The 13,988-nt window shown below is 40.6% G+C and overlaps 4 protein-coding genes and 2 non-coding genes across 7 annotated transcripts in view; 3 read left to right on the top strand and 3 right to left on the bottom strand.

Annotated features, from left to right (window-relative positions):
• Window positions 1–1,356: 1,356 nt before the first annotated feature.
• On the top strand, window positions 1,357–1,428 carry Trnag-ucc (transfer RNA glycine (anticodon UCC)). The gene has a single exon. It is a non-coding gene; the product is annotated as a tRNA-Gly (tRNA).
• A 40-nt stretch (window positions 1,429–1,468) lies between these two features.
• On the bottom strand, window positions 1,469–3,066 carry LOC133837918 (uncharacterized). Its single transcript, XM_062268832.1, has 4 exons — window positions 2,961–3,066; window positions 2,521–2,573; window positions 2,061–2,249; window positions 1,469–1,993 (listed from the first exon to the last, which is right to left on the bottom strand). The coding sequence occupies exons 1-4, from the start codon at window positions 3,001–3,003 to the stop codon at window positions 1,520–1,522; spliced, it is 759 nt and encodes a 252-aa protein (XP_062124816.1). The 5' UTR covers window positions 3,004–3,066; the 3' UTR covers window positions 1,469–1,519.
• Window positions 2,318–2,389, bottom strand: Trnag-ucc (transfer RNA glycine (anticodon UCC)). Its single transcript has one exon. It is a non-coding gene; the product is annotated as a tRNA-Gly (tRNA).
• A 443-nt stretch (window positions 3,067–3,509) lies between the features above and the next one.
• Window positions 3,510–5,156, top strand: LOC133839116 (ELMO domain-containing protein 2). Its single transcript, XM_062270459.1, has 2 exons — window positions 3,510–4,036; window positions 4,099–5,156. The coding sequence occupies exons 1-2, from the start codon at window positions 3,787–3,789 to the stop codon at window positions 4,797–4,799; spliced, it is 951 nt and encodes a 316-aa protein (XP_062126443.1). The 5' UTR covers window positions 3,510–3,786; the 3' UTR covers window positions 4,800–5,156.
• LOC133839115 (secernin-3) lies at window positions 5,005–6,765 on the bottom strand. Its single transcript, XM_062270458.1, has 3 exons — window positions 6,480–6,765; window positions 6,206–6,393; window positions 5,005–6,143 (listed from the first exon to the last, which is right to left on the bottom strand). The coding sequence occupies exons 1-3, from the start codon at window positions 6,636–6,638 to the stop codon at window positions 5,411–5,413; spliced, it is 1,080 nt and encodes a 359-aa protein (XP_062126442.1). The 5' UTR covers window positions 6,639–6,765; the 3' UTR covers window positions 5,005–5,410.
• Window positions 6,766–7,067: 302 nt separating this feature from the next.
• Window positions 7,068–13,988, top strand: part of LOC133839107 (protein AF-10) — a 31,703-nt gene continuing 24,782 nt past the window's right edge. The window contains exons 1-6 of one of the 2 annotated variants that reach the window (XM_062270448.1): window positions 7,068–7,363; window positions 9,805–9,875; window positions 10,107–10,603; window positions 10,683–10,879; window positions 10,937–12,372; window positions 12,435–12,522. In XM_062270448.1, the coding sequence (XP_062126432.1) occupies window positions 10,249–10,603; window positions 10,683–10,879; window positions 10,937–12,372; window positions 12,435–12,522 (2,076 nt within the window). In that variant the 5' untranslated portion in view covers window positions 7,068–7,363; window positions 9,805–9,875; window positions 10,107–10,248. The remainder of the gene's footprint in view (window positions 7,364–9,804; window positions 9,876–10,106; window positions 10,604–10,682; window positions 10,880–10,936; window positions 12,373–12,434; window positions 12,523–13,988) is intronic. The other variant, XM_062270446.1, reaches the window with a different exon arrangement.

Below are 13,988 nucleotides of genomic sequence, written 5' to 3'. Positions count from 1 at the left end.
CCCTGTTTTCCTATATTCTAATCATTCCTTTAACTAGTTTTCTACTTCTTATTGATAGTTTCACAAATTAGACACATTTTTAGCTTTAAGATTCAATGGTTTTTTAAAATTCAAGATCTTTGAAACTCAGCATAAGTTATATTTCACACAACAATTGTTGAAGGTGCCAACACCTGCTACCAATTTCTCATTCCCTTCGAGCTTCGCTGCTGAACTTTGGCAGTCAACCAGCTTTCTCTGTATAATTAAGTTTGGAAGAAATTAAATAGTACTTGAACAATACTACACCCTAGCATAATACCAAGCTGCGAATTATGCACACGTCATATAGCACAATCAAGCGTAACCGCCTCACTGAGTGAGTGACGTTACCCTAGTTAATGCCCACTCCCTATATGAGATATCCCTATACATAGCGGTATCATTACACGCAATTGCCCTGCGAAAGGGGGTTGCCTCAATCTCAACCTCAACTTCAATGCATTGTCATTTTGCAGTACGATTTTCATTTCGGTTTATTTTTTTTTTGTTATTCTTCGAATTCTAATTAAAAACCCAAATGTATTGTTGAGGTAGACAGGAAAAAGTAGAGCCAGAGGACTGTCAAATGCTTATCACACTGCCGCTTCCCCGCACTCCGTTCTCCGCTCATCGATCCCGGTGCACGTTCATTTCGTAGTGTTGACACTGAGCATTAAGGATGGCAAAATCCTCTTGAGTGCATGCCTGGACGAACACAACGCAATGTGTGTAAGAGTGTGTATGTGTATGTGTATGTGTGTGTGTGGATTGTGTGTAAATTTTAATCTCATTTGAAAAGTTTTATTTTTTTATCTTTTCGAAAGTAAAGTGCAAAAATTGAAATCAACAATGAGATGAATGGAGAGAAGGGTTGAGCGATTTAAAAGTATTGGATTTGAAGTCTCTATAAGCCCTTAAGGGTAAAAATAAACTATGTACGCATATAACAATTATAAGTAGAATACATTGTATTTAAATATGAAATAAATAGTTAAAATGGGGAACATTAATATTTTTTAACTGCCAGGGCTTGCATTAGATTGATGTTCATTTGAAATTAAAGAAATATTTAATTTTATCTATTATTCAATAAACTATACTTTTAGAAAATGTCTTCTAAAAATTCGTTGTTTCTAAAATAGTTTTCAAATAACTGTTTTAGGCAAACGGATATTAAAATAATTCGAATTAGCCGCCAAAGCTTTCAGAAATATACTAACAATGTTACGCCAAACTGTTAATTAACATAACATTGCAATGCTTTCAGTTGTATTCAAAGCAATGTTATAATAACAGAGTCGCTTAAATACACATAGGAGAACTCTAGCATCAGCGGCGTCGGTGGTGTAATGGTTAGCATAGTTGCCTTCCAAGCAGTTGACCCGGGTTCGATTCCCGGCCGACGCACAACCAAACTTTTTGCCATTTTTTTGTTTTCATATATGTATTTACTTAGAAATTTGTACATTTTTTAAACCATATTTGTATTTATAATCATTTAGAATTTGTACACCACCTGCTGGGAGAATTTATTATGCAGCGGGTCAATACGTTCATCAAAACGTTTTCCATTGTATTCGAACTCCGAATAAGGCACAGTGTTCAACACAGTAAAGCCCACGTCTTTGCCAATTTTTTGCGTAAACACCGAAGTCCACAGAGCTGTGACTGCAGCAGGACGCAATTCACTCAACTCCTCAGCAATATCCTCCAGTCCTTTACCCTGACTTAATTCTTGGGTAAATTGAATAGTGACATCGACTAGTGAACGACCAAGTCCAAGACGCCCAAATTCCGGTAGAGTGGCCAAGAACATTAATTCATTGACGCAATCCATGTTGTAGACAGCACAGACATCGATCTTCGAGTCCATTGTTATCATGTAGTTCATTAGACGCAACGCCTGTGGGCTGTGCACTTGTTCCTTAAGGAACTTCACAAAGAAATTGTCCTCACCAGGCGGTGGAGCAAACTTCAGTTGAGAAAAAGAATGTATAAGTACATATTTTTATAATTTTTAAGGTATGTATGTAAATCACCTGCATTTTATTGAAGGAAACGGCAGCAATGCGACCACTTTCCACATGCCTAGCAAGTAAAGAAACTCCATCCTGCGCTGTTATTCGGCACAGTTCCCGCAACTCTTGACGCGCCTGCGCATTTTGTGGCAAATTGATTTCGCAAGCATTGCAAACTGATTCGTTTAAGAAAAATGAGTCGTTTAAGACCTAAATAAAATTTAAAAAAGTGCATAAAGTATTTTAAAAAAGTGTTTTACAAAAGAAAAAAAGATAAGTGCGTCGGCCGGGAATCGAACCCGGGTCAACTGCTTGGAAGGCAACTATGCTAACCATTACACCACCGACGCCACGTTGTGCTCGGCGCTAAAATTTGTTTTTGTGCAGCATCTCAAACTAAACGTTCTTGCAATTTCACTTCTAATTTTTGCACACGTGAAAGATACATTTGCATTTGTTATTAATATTGTAAGATACTCACATCAAGAGCTTCCTCCAAGTCAGCTTTTGCAAGACTGCGAATTTCATACTTTCCTAGAATAAAAAAAAATATATATATTACTTTTGATTGCTATTGTATCTGTAATAGACTTTAATGGGATTATGAGCATGTGAGCCTTAATATCTAAGCTTGCTTGCTATCGTGCTTAAAATGACATAGTAATTGACAATATTAGGCAAATCAACAATTACTATTAAAAAAAAAAAAAAACATGAATTATTGGAATGTTATTGTCGTTAATGACCGTGAAAATAGAGCCATTTGTATTTCTAATTGCAGCTTTAACATGCGTGTCAATATTACTAGCTTCAAATTGCGTGCTTAATTTTACACTATGTCTTATGATTTTGTTCGAATTCTTCCTAATTATCAATAACTAAATTAATTTTCAGCTTTGTGTAAACTCTCTCTTTACGCACCATCATGCAAAGTTGTCCAAAGTCTTCCAATTTGTTCTTGCATTTTGAGCCTTATCTGTAGAAACAACTGCTGCCTTTGAATGTTTGATTAGAACTAAGCTGTAAAGAATTTTATAGCCTCCGTTTGGGTACTAAGCACTACCGGTTTGTATTTTGGAATAGGTGAGAGAGCTTATCAGTTTGCCCGATAAGCTAAAGTTATAAGACTTTAGTCTTATACAAATGTTATACGGCGCGATAATCAAAAGTGAGACAGCTACCATCACATATTGCGCAGGTCCGAAACAGATCGCATTACCAATCGATAAAATCATGTTAATAAGATAATATAGAATCATTAATACACTTTTTTTATAAATAAAAGCTTGGCAAAACTTTACCGAAAGCTTTTAGAAGAAGATTCTTTTTGTTTATTTACTAAAGCAAATTTCCTTAAACACCCTGTGGTAAAGTATGACCGCATACTGTAAACATTAAGCACCTGACAACTGCTGTTATTAGCAGACCCTGTTAAAAGGTTCTAGTGTTGCAAAATAATCGTAATGCAACAGCTGCATCAAAAGAACTGTACAACACGTAACACAATGCACAACATTCATTTTGTTACAATAAAAACAGAGATCAGTCCTTATTAAGTTATTGTTAAAGCTGCCACTTAAAACAACAATTAGTAATTGTACCTGTAAAAATAGCACATTATACTGCTGTTATTAATCACCAGTGATTGCTCAAAGAGAGTGTGGGCATTGTCATGACAACGCGGAGCTAAACAAAAGTTTATTAGTCAAATTTGCTAGAAGAGAAAAGAATCGAATTAGAGTGAAAAATGTTTATATTAGATAAAATACTGCCGTTCATCTTTAGCTATATAAGACCGTTTATTAAGTGGTTCCTGCACGTCTTCACCCGCCTCTCTGAGCTCCAACGCATCTGCTATGGAGCCAGAGCTGGAGCATCGCGATGCCGCCAAATCGAACGATCTTTGTTGCAATCCAAGCAACCGGAAATCAAGATTTTGTTGCACGAACTGGACGAGGCATCTGCCTATGCCAGCGACAAGGAGTTGCTATACTTTGGTGAGTCAACATCGCATCACAATAATCAATAAAACTTAATTTCCCTTCACCCATTTTTCCAGCTCCTCGTGCCGTTCAGATTGTGTCGCGTGTGAAGCGCATCAAAAGCAATGTCCATCCGGATTTTGGACGCCTCTTTGGCAACTGCGTGACCACCATTTGGGGCTATAAACGTCTCATGCACCAGGTTGAGGAGCTGCGCGCCGAGCAATACGACTCCGATAATCTGGATCACGAACGCAAACTCTGGGAATTGTGGCAACTTCTCATGCCAGACACACCGCTTACTGGTCGCATCTCGAAGCAGTGGCAAGAGATTGGCTTCCAGGGCGACGATCCCAAGACAGACTTTCGTGGCATGGGCATCTTAGGACTCGATAATCTGCTGTACTTTGCCAGCGCCTACAATGATGCAGCGAAGCATGTGCTTCTCCATTCGATGCATCCCACGTTGGGCTATACTTATGCCATTGTGGGCATCAATCTGACTGCCCTGGCCTTCAATTTGTTGCGCACTGGGGCGGCAAAGACACACTTCTACAATCAGGTCGCGTTGCATAAGCAAAACTTTAGCACAATCGAAGATTTCCACAAGTTATATTGCTATCTGTTCTTTGAGTTTGATCGCTTCTGGATGGACAGTTCGCCGCGGAATATTATGGACTTCCGAGAGGTTTATCAAGCTTTTGAGATCACCAAATTGGAGGCTTTGCACAATGACAACACCATCTTCAAAACGAATCTCGTCGTCGAATCTGTTTGAAGGAAATTTGTACTTAAAGGAATGAAACAATCGATATTTTTTTTGTATAAATGCAGCTTTTTATGCGTTTATTTGAGAGCTATATAATATATATATATGTATTGTATGTATATTTAATATGTATATAATTTTATTTTAATGCAAGTTTATAAATCGTTAAGTAGACGCAACTGCAACCAAAAAAAAAACAAAACAATACAAAATAAAAAACATGGAATGTAATGCATTATAATACTATAAAATCAAGATCGAGATTGCACATAGGAGACATCAAAGTATATATATGTATAAATATCACGTTAATGAAACTAACAACTGAAGCATGATGAAATAAACATGAAAATGCATAAATATAAATATAGTATGTGTGTGTTTTGCATTGCACGCATGAACATTTTTTGTTGTTTGGAGTATCCTATCAATTCGTTTGGTTTTGGTTTTTTAAGATGTACTTATGAATACAATATAAAATGCACAAGTCGAATCATATATGTATATATCGAATCAGAGAGCAGAACTCGCTCAAAAGAGCCTTGGTGTCGCGTGATTTTTGCAAGCTAGTTTCATTTTTGGAATATTTGAATAATTGTTGAGCAGAGTCTTCTGAGAGTCTAACGATAGAATTTGACCTCGGCTTCAACGCAGTCCTTGAGCAGTTCATCCAGCTCATCGCTGGCATGATCCTGCAGCGAAAAGTAATTGTTCAACTCATCCACACACGAGCGTTCCAAGCTCCTCAAATGCTCCAAAGCAGCTGGTTTGCGGTTGGCATGCAAACTATGCAACAGTGTTTGCTCCGCCTCCGGCTGCACCTGCGTCAACGGAGAAATGCGCGGATTAGGCGCAAACACAAAAGGCTTGAACACCGACTCGGCGGCATTTGGCGTCCCAGTGAACCAATGACACGATATCGAACTGCCCTTAGCACTTAGAACCGCGACACTGGCCGCCCTGGAACCCTCACTGCTCGCAGCGCGTAGTGTTTCGAACATATCCTGTTGCGTGAAGCTCGCATCGCCGCCTTCGGCCTTGGGACCGCACCAATCCGCTGCTGGCGCCTGAGCCTCAGCATCGTGGGCAGCCGCAAAACTGGCAGACGTGTCCAGACCCTCGCTGGACTTGTCAATGGTCTGGGTTACGCTCAGACCACCGCTGGGTAAACGCTTCCAACTCTCTTTGAGCTGCTCAGCAGCCCAAACTTTGCCAGCACTGCTTACAATCCAGGCTGCACTTGGATCACATACCACAATATTCAATTTGCTGCTGTCGTTGCTGTGCTTCACAATCAAACCACCAATGCGTTCCACAGCAGCATCCACATCGCTGGACGTGGCCAACGCAATGCTGCAGGGAAAAAAATAAATTAATTATGTTTGGCAATAAGTTGGAAGTATTTTAAGACCTACCGCACTATGTCGGAGCCCAGCAAGCTATCCGTGTCCTTGGCCTCCGCCTGACCAGTGCTCCAGCTGAGCCCAATAGCCACGCCCCGCTCATTGGCTCCGAAATCGCCGCCCCACACACCGGGTTTGGGTTTTTGCAATATGACACGTAGAGTGTCGGCAGCCGGCTCCAATGCTGCGCCGCCATCAGTCTAATATATGTGTATATGTTGCAAACATACATGTTCAAGATGAGTCACTTGCAGACTTTCGTCAAGCTTTGCTTTGCTTTGCTTACCTTCCCCTCCAGCACGTCGCTGACATCATAGTAGCAGACTTCGGTTGCCACGCCTACACCGCCCACAGCGTCGGTGTCCTCAGCATTGCGGCCAAAGATTAACGAACCAGCAGCACAGTTAGCGGGCAGTACAATGAAGCAGTCAGCGCTAGAGGACATCTTTTCTTTTGCCTTTAAAAATCAGATATGCACAGACACAGACGGATTTGCAAAATTGATTTTTCCCCAACAGCTGTGTTGCCCAATAACAGTCGACGCGAATTAAAGTCAACAGAGTTCTGTTATGGTTAATTGGTACGGCGTGAAGTTGGCTGTGCCCAGGAAGTGCCAACTTATTTCAATTGTCCACGATTGCTCAACAATATCGATAATACTCATTACACTTTCAAATAAAAAATATGTGGCGTTCATTTTTCATTTTCTATCAATGCAAAATGCAATCGAGTGTCATACAAAATTATTAAAGAAATAAACTTCTCTATGCATTCTTCCGAAAATACCAATTGGCTATGTTAGAGCAGTGTTACCATAATTATTATTGAAGTAATAAATCGTAGTATATTTTCGAAAGTACCATAGTATATTTGGAAATTGAGCTTGCGGTCACGCTGGCACGGTCGCAGTGGTCTAAAAAAAAACGTTGTAAAAGTTGTAAATCACTTAATTTTGTTGCAAAAAAACGTCGGATTTGTGGCTTTTCGGTGCCTGTAAAAGCACTATATTAGTTACTAGTGTAGTAAATGTATCGTGCAAGTTGAAAACGGTCTGCGAGAAACTGCATTTGTATACAGTGGAGGAGTTGAGTGCAGGTGTTGTTGTCTCATTCAGACGTACTTTCGAGTTGGATTGCTGTGCGAGCGAAACAACAACAAACAAGTTACAAGGTAAATACTCGTGCATACTGCCTATGCTGTTGTTGTTGTTGCTGGTGGATGTTCAGCGCCTTTTTTTCGTGTGTTGATTATTTTACTTGCGTGCGTTGTAACTCGTGGGCGGCTCAACCGTCACTTTGTCCGGCTCTCTCGACTTCCACACGGAAAACAAACAAAAAATAAAGTAAAATTAACTAAAATTACTTTCCGTACAAAAGAAAATAAAAGCGTTAGCTGAATTGCAGCAAATTGGAAAATACAAGTGACAAGTGTTTCGGTAAAGAAAATCAATATTCCCTGCATCCCAATAAGAAATTAAAGTGCTTAACGGTGAAAATGAACAAACGCAATTTCGAAAGAATTCAAGTTTTAAGACGCCCAAATCAAATCGTTGTCGGTGGGCCTACAAAACACAGCCGCTCCCTAAACAGAGATATTTCTTTCATTCCTTCTTGCTTTTCTCTGCATGTGTGTGCGTGTGTGCTGTGTGTGTGTGTGCGTGTGCCGCTTTGCGTTGCTTGACCACTTTGACCGCGCGCATTTTTATGTTGTTTTTGCTCTCGAAACTAGTTTTTTTGTTTTTCGTTTTGTTTGTTACTGTCTCTTTGGGTTCAATTTTCACCCTGCTGCTTGGCAGTGAATGTGATGACGTTTTAAAGCAACAACTACCGCTAAGTAAATTTCAATTAAATCGGAAGAAAATCAATAATTTCAAGCTTTTCGGGTATACATACACACATTTTTGTGTTTAGGAAAAAACTGGTTGTGTTTGTGAGGCATGCTTTAAGTGTGAAAGCGGAACACAAACCACCCTCGCACTCGCCTGCCTCCCCTTCTCCTGCTTTCCTAGCAGCTCCAACTCTACAGAAAAAGCAGAAGCAAACGCAGCCCATCCCCAGTTGTGCTTGTAAAGCATCTTGCAAGTGATGAAAATACATACAAAACACACACATACATACTACATGTATATAAAGTGCCGTTACATTCCTCCCCCAATGCGCCCCATTATGCGGCATTTCGCCTTATATACATACAAATGTATATATATACATATATGGGTTTGTGTATTTATGTACATCTAATCTTTGTATGTATCTGTCTCTGTCGCTAGTTGTAGGCGTTCGCTGCTTGCTTCGAGAGTGCATTGCTCTGCCGCTACCCCCTGCTCCACCGTTTCCCTTACAGCACCAACGTGGTATTGTAAACATTACAAAAGCTGCGTACGGAGCGGCCTCGTTTTATCGTTCGTGTCTGTGTGTGTTTTTAGTTCTTTTATTTACACTTACACTGCACATATAACCGTTTCTCTCAAGCAGTTGGCAACACGCGCATCGATGTCGCTGCGTTTTCGGCAGTTGGCAACACGGTTGACCCAATAACAGTAAAACGAGACACCCGCATACACACACACACACACACACACGGGCCCGAAGTATGAATGAAAGCCCGCATGTCACTCGGCTGACTGTCGGTGATTATGATTGTGTGTTATTGTTGTTGTAATCATAAAATCTCTGCAGATGCGACCCACATATGCATATGCGCATAATTATTATTATTGTGTGTGTGCTAATTAACTAAACAGACAGAATGCTTACTATTTGGTGAGCACCGTGGTTAAAAATTAGTATAATATGCACACAAAAGCATACAGTGTATTTTAATTGCATTTGTAGTGTTTTATTTTAGACTTTGGCTTTGTTTACATCGATGATACAAAAAAAAAAAACCAAAGAAAAAAACCAACATTTTGGGTTGTTGTTGTGGCCACCGACAAGTTCAATGAACCAACCAAAACAGTGGAATGCTCATCCGCTCGGCTGTGTTTGTGTGAGTGTATGTGTTTGTCCGATCGGTGTGCGCACGTAACCGAAATTTTGTTGGTATTTTTATGTTCATTGATTTGTGATTGTGCCGCGTAAGTGCTGATATGTTTATCGCCATAATTTGTGTGCCCTCAATAAAAAAAACACAAAAATCACATATAACAACAATCATTGTTGTGTTTGTAGAGTGAATTGCGTTGGCGACACCAACAAAAAAAAAATACCTTGACATTGAGAACTTATGTACACACACATACAAACTCATGTGCTACGTAAACTGTGTGAGTGTTTCATGTTTTGCAAACAAGACCCAATACAAACACAAATGCTTATGTGTGGTTGTGTATATAGCTGTGTAAATTGAACGCACATACTGTCTCGCTCTTGCTCACATTGAATCGACGTTAAGTATTATTTAATAAATAAACCGGCCCGGTCTGACCATTGTTGTTGTTATTGTTATGCTTTTTTTTTGCTGTTTATGAATGCGCCAATGACCTTGCATATGGCACCTGCAATGCACTCGCTATGTGCAAGCCATAGACTGTAATCGATAACACAACTAATCGATACATCGCCTGCATATTGTGCACAGTAACTAATGTGTTTTTAATTGTATTTTTTCAGCTTTAAATACGCTGCTACCCAGGTTGATTGACTGCTCGCACGTGTCAATTAACCAAATATTGTCATTTCAGGTAAGATTCTAAGTACAATTATTATTCAAAATGTGTTCAATTACTTGGATGAATCAAATTTATCTGTGCAATATTTTTGACGGCGTGGATTAAAACTTGTCGATATTTATGAATTCGTATTGAACAATTTATCGATTTCTTCTAATAAGAAAGATAGATATCTAGTATTTAGTAATTATTCATTTAAGATAATTACCAATTCTAATTGCATATTTTTAACTTTATTCGCAGTCGGTGTTTGCAAACAGACGCAATTCCTTCATCAATAAATGCGAAACTGGAGTTGTTAGACTCCAGCAGCAACGACGACACCATTCACTCCACCAACTTGAATCGCAAACTGATCAAAATTAAAAAGTTCAAGCTGGACGATATGAAGGAAATGGTGGGCGGCTGTTGCGTTTGTTCGGACGAGCGGGGGTGGCCGGAGAACCCGCTCGTCTACTGTGACGGCCAAAACTGCACCGTTGCCGTGCATCAAGCATGCTACGGCATCGTTACCGTGCCCACCGGACCCTGGTATTGTCGAAAATGTGAGTCTCAGGAGCGCACATCCCGTGTACGCTGCGAGATCTGCCCATCTCGAGATGGTGCCCTCAAGAAAACCGATACGGCGGGATGGGCTCATGTCGTCTGTGCGCTTTACATACCGGAGATTCGTTTTGGCAATGTGACGACCATGGAGCCCATTATACTGACATTAATACCGCAGGAACGCTACTCGAAGAGTGAGTCACATTTTCAAGTAGTTATAATGCAATTATTGGAGTTACATTTCTAATATGATATTCTTTTGTAAACTGACAGCTTGCTACATTTGCCTAGAGATTGGCAAACCAAATCGCGCCAATGTCGGAGCCTGCATGCAGTGCAACAAGGCCAACTGCAAGCAGCAATTTCATGTGACATGCGCCCAGAGCTTAGGATTGCTCTGCGAGGAGGCGGGCAACTATTTAGACAATGTCAAGTACTGCGGCTATTGTCAGCATCATTATAGCAAATTGGTTCGTATGTGCGGCAACTGTTGAATGTATTTCACACTAATGTCTTTCATATTGCAGAAGAAAGGCGGAAACGTCAAAACCATACCACCCTACAAACCCATACAACATGACACCTCCTCCGATTCATGCTCGTCTCCCGAGAAGGAGATTGATTCGACCATGAATTCGGCATCCACCTCAGCGACAAGCATCAAAATCACCAGCAGCAGCTTGAACGCCAGCTCCTCAACAAATCTCTCGAGTGGTGGTGGGGGTGGCAGCAGCGTTTCATCCTCGTCTAAGCAGCGCAAGTCAAATACTTCGGGCAAATCTTCGTCGCTGTCTTCGACTAGCAGTTCGGCCACATCAACAGGCCTATCCTCGAATCCATTGAGCTCCTCGAATGCTGGAGTTGCTGGGAACACTTCAACTGCAAGCAGCTTTCTGCCCGGCAGCAGCAGCAGTGGCTCCAACAGCAACAACAATGCAGTGAGCAACAGCTTGACAAACACCATCAACAGCAATGCTGCATCGACGCACGCCAGCAGTGCTGGCAGCAGCAGTGGCAGTGGCAATACAATCAACAGCAGCTCTGTACCTGGCTCTGGCAGCGGCAATAGTGGAGCAATGGGCACCAGCAATTCGAGTACTAAGTCATCAGCTAGCAGCTCCAGTGGCAGTTATAAGGATAAGCATAGCAAAAATATGAGCAAGCAATCTAGCTCTGGCTCTAGCAAGGACAAGGATAAGGATGGTGGCAGCAATTCATCTAACAACAGTTTCTCTCATTCATCGGCTTCATCGTCATCCTCGTCGTCGTCGTCATCTCGCGAGAAATCTTCCAAATCATCGAAAAACAAGGAAAGCTCAAAGGAAGCCGCTGCGGCCACGAGCAGCAGCAGCAACAATAACAACAACAATGTTGCAACCAGTAGCAGCAACATACCCACTACATCGAGTATGCCAGCGAATAGCAGCAGTTCCACGTCGCATCCCAGTGCAGTGCCACATGTATCTAGCAGTGGCAGCAGCAGCAGCCTTTCTGCTACGGCCGCACTAAATGAGCACAGCAATCATGCCCAGAATCTGAGTACGACGGCGCCAACGAGTTCGGCGTCTGGCAGCCTAACGGGCAAATTGCATTTGGCTAGCAACTTGGGCGGTGGCTTTGGCACTGAGCTGCATCCCACAAGTAGCAGTAGCAGCAGCAACATCTTAAAGGATACAGCCGCTGTCTTTGGGGGCAATAGCAATACTGGCCATTTGGATGGCTTGCCGGGCGCTGGTTCGTCCACAAGCAGCAGCAGCAGCAATGTGCTGGGCATGAGTGGCATAAGCAGCAATACATCAACGAGTTTAAGCAGCAGCAGTAAAGCAGCACTCTCTGAGGCATCTGCCTCATCGACAACAACATCCAGTCAGTCCTTGTCATCGAGTAGCTCGTCGTCAGCTTCATCGAAGAAACGTAAAGCAGACATTGCCAAGTCGAGCATACTGCTGGACGATCACAATAGGTAACATCTTTTATTGATTAACGTCATATATGATAACTAAAGCTTAACTACCTTTATTGCAGTTCATTTCGGGATATTATTAAGGATGTGCACGTGACGTTGACGCCACTAACAGATTTTGAGAAGGAAATTGAAAAGAGCTCGAAACGGGTGAGTGATTTTCTCATAGTTTATTTATCTCAAACGAAATTTATAAATAGTGTTAAGAAAGAGCACGTCTTCGAGTTATTTTAAGGCGACTCTTTAGTTTCTCTTCCCCCTACAAAATACTCTTAACCGGCTACATTGTTGCCCCATTGAGTGATGGTCTTCTAATCTTCTACACTTGTCTACAACTTGTCAAGTGCCAAAGTGCTATTGCCGATTGCTGTTTACTCTTCTCCTCGTAATCTCTCTCACTCTCTATGTGTTGATTGGAAAGGATCAGCTAAATAGTTTCCATACTTCTATAGTCATTCCACTCGCTCCCAAGCAATTAGTGTAAGACAGCAAAAGGCGCAGGCGCTTTGCCAACATTCGTATCATATTTATAAGTAGAAATGCAATTATTAATGCATACACCTTGCCGAACATCTTTTAAATATTCAAACACAAGGTGTGCGTCAGTATATACGAGAAACAAATCGAAAAAATCATGTACATATAATACTATATAAATGAGGTGTGCATACCAAATAGAATTGCTCAAGTATTGCTTGTTTCTTTCAAAAATACTCATGGGGTGCTGAAATTAACGCGGGTATATGCGTCACGTGAGCGAAAAGCGATGTGAGAAATTTGATTTTTTTATGTGCTTTCTGCTTGAATAGAGAAAGTATTTGTTTAATATGTGTTTATAAATATAATTAATTCACTATGGCTATAAGTTATATGATACTCAACTTTGATAAACAATTTAAAGTATGTTATTTAGTTAGAATATTGTATAAATTTAAGAATTGAAATGTAATTACTTTGAACAACTTGTATTTATTGTGAATTTCACGTGAAATCCTTGCAAGCACCCGAAAGTATGCTGCACTTTTTGTTGTAAGGAATTTAGTCCCAAAAGGGAAATTTCACAGTATCAAGTCAAGCTTCGAGGGTATTTTTAGTTCGCCTCTGCTCTACGATTTTGTTCCATCAGAAAGTAGTGGGCATCTGTGTGAATTTCCTATTTCTGTTTGCTGATTTGATTGATGCAGATTGACGTGCCCATGCCCCATTAATAACTTTTTTAATGCAAAATATTTGCAAGGGAAAATGCGTAGCATATACAAATTTAATTGAATGCAAATGTTAAGGCTAATTAATTGTTGACAACATAACCAAACAAATAAATAATGTTCTCATGAATACACGAGAGAGATCGTTATAAGAGTGCATTACTCTGTGATTTTGACAACTCCTTTCATTTAATATTCTACGTAAACACAAATGTTAATATTCTTGATCAAATTTACGGTCGGACAAAAAAAGTCTGGGAATATATGTATAATATTTGATTTGTTGGGCGTGTATTATTCATATTGTATTTATTGTTGTTATTGTTGCTGATGGGGGGAATATAGTCATCGTCATTTGGCTTCGGCGACAGAAAAGAACTCGATTGTCATTGTCACTATCGTCGTGCCGTG

The sequence above is a fragment of the Drosophila sulfurigaster genome, chromosome 2R (genome assembly GCF_023558435.1).
Source record: "Drosophila sulfurigaster albostrigata strain 15112-1811.04 chromosome 2R, ASM2355843v2, whole genome shotgun sequence".
NCBI classification, from domain to species: Eukaryota; Metazoa; Arthropoda; class Insecta; order Diptera; family Drosophilidae; genus Drosophila; species Drosophila sulfurigaster.
Note: the sequence above shows the minus strand (reverse complement) of the source record. Positions and strands in the feature narration are given on the sequence as shown.

What these genes read in the sequence shown, in the direction of transcription:
- LOC133837918 (XM_062268832.1), bottom strand. Translation starts at nt 3,003, where the DNA reads ATGCAAGAACAAATTGGAAGACTTTGGACAACTTTGCATGATG. An exon ending in TTGGACAACTTTGCATGATG is followed by an intron (nt 2,574 to 2,960) that starts GTGCGTAAAGAG and finishes TTTTTATTCTAG; the next exon opens with GAAAGTATGAAATTCGCAGT. An exon ending in ACTTGGAGGAAGCTCTTGAT is followed by an intron (nt 2,250 to 2,520) that starts GTGAGTATCTTA and finishes AATTTTATTTAG; the next exon opens with GTCTTAAACGACTCATTTTT.
- LOC133839116 (XM_062270459.1), top strand. Translation starts at nt 3,787, where the DNA reads ATGTTTATATTAGATAAAATACTGCCGTTCATCTTTAGCTATATAAGA. An exon ending in CAAGGAGTTGCTATACTTTG is followed by an intron (nt 4,037 to 4,098) that starts GTGAGTCAACAT and finishes CCATTTTTCCAG; the next exon opens with CTCCTCGTGCCGTTCAGATT.
- LOC133839115 (XM_062270458.1), bottom strand. Translation starts at nt 6,638, where the DNA reads ATGTCCTCTAGCGCTGACTGCTTCATTGTACTGCCCGCTAACTGTGCT. An exon ending in GCGACGTGCTGGAGGGGAAG is followed by an intron (nt 6,394 to 6,479) that starts GTAAGCAAAGCA and finishes CACATATATTAG; the next exon opens with ACTGATGGCGGCGCAGCATT. An exon ending in CTGGGCTCCGACATAGTGCG is followed by an intron (nt 6,144 to 6,205) that starts GTAGGTCTTAAA and finishes TTTTCCCTGCAG; the next exon opens with CATTGCGTTGGCCACGTCCA.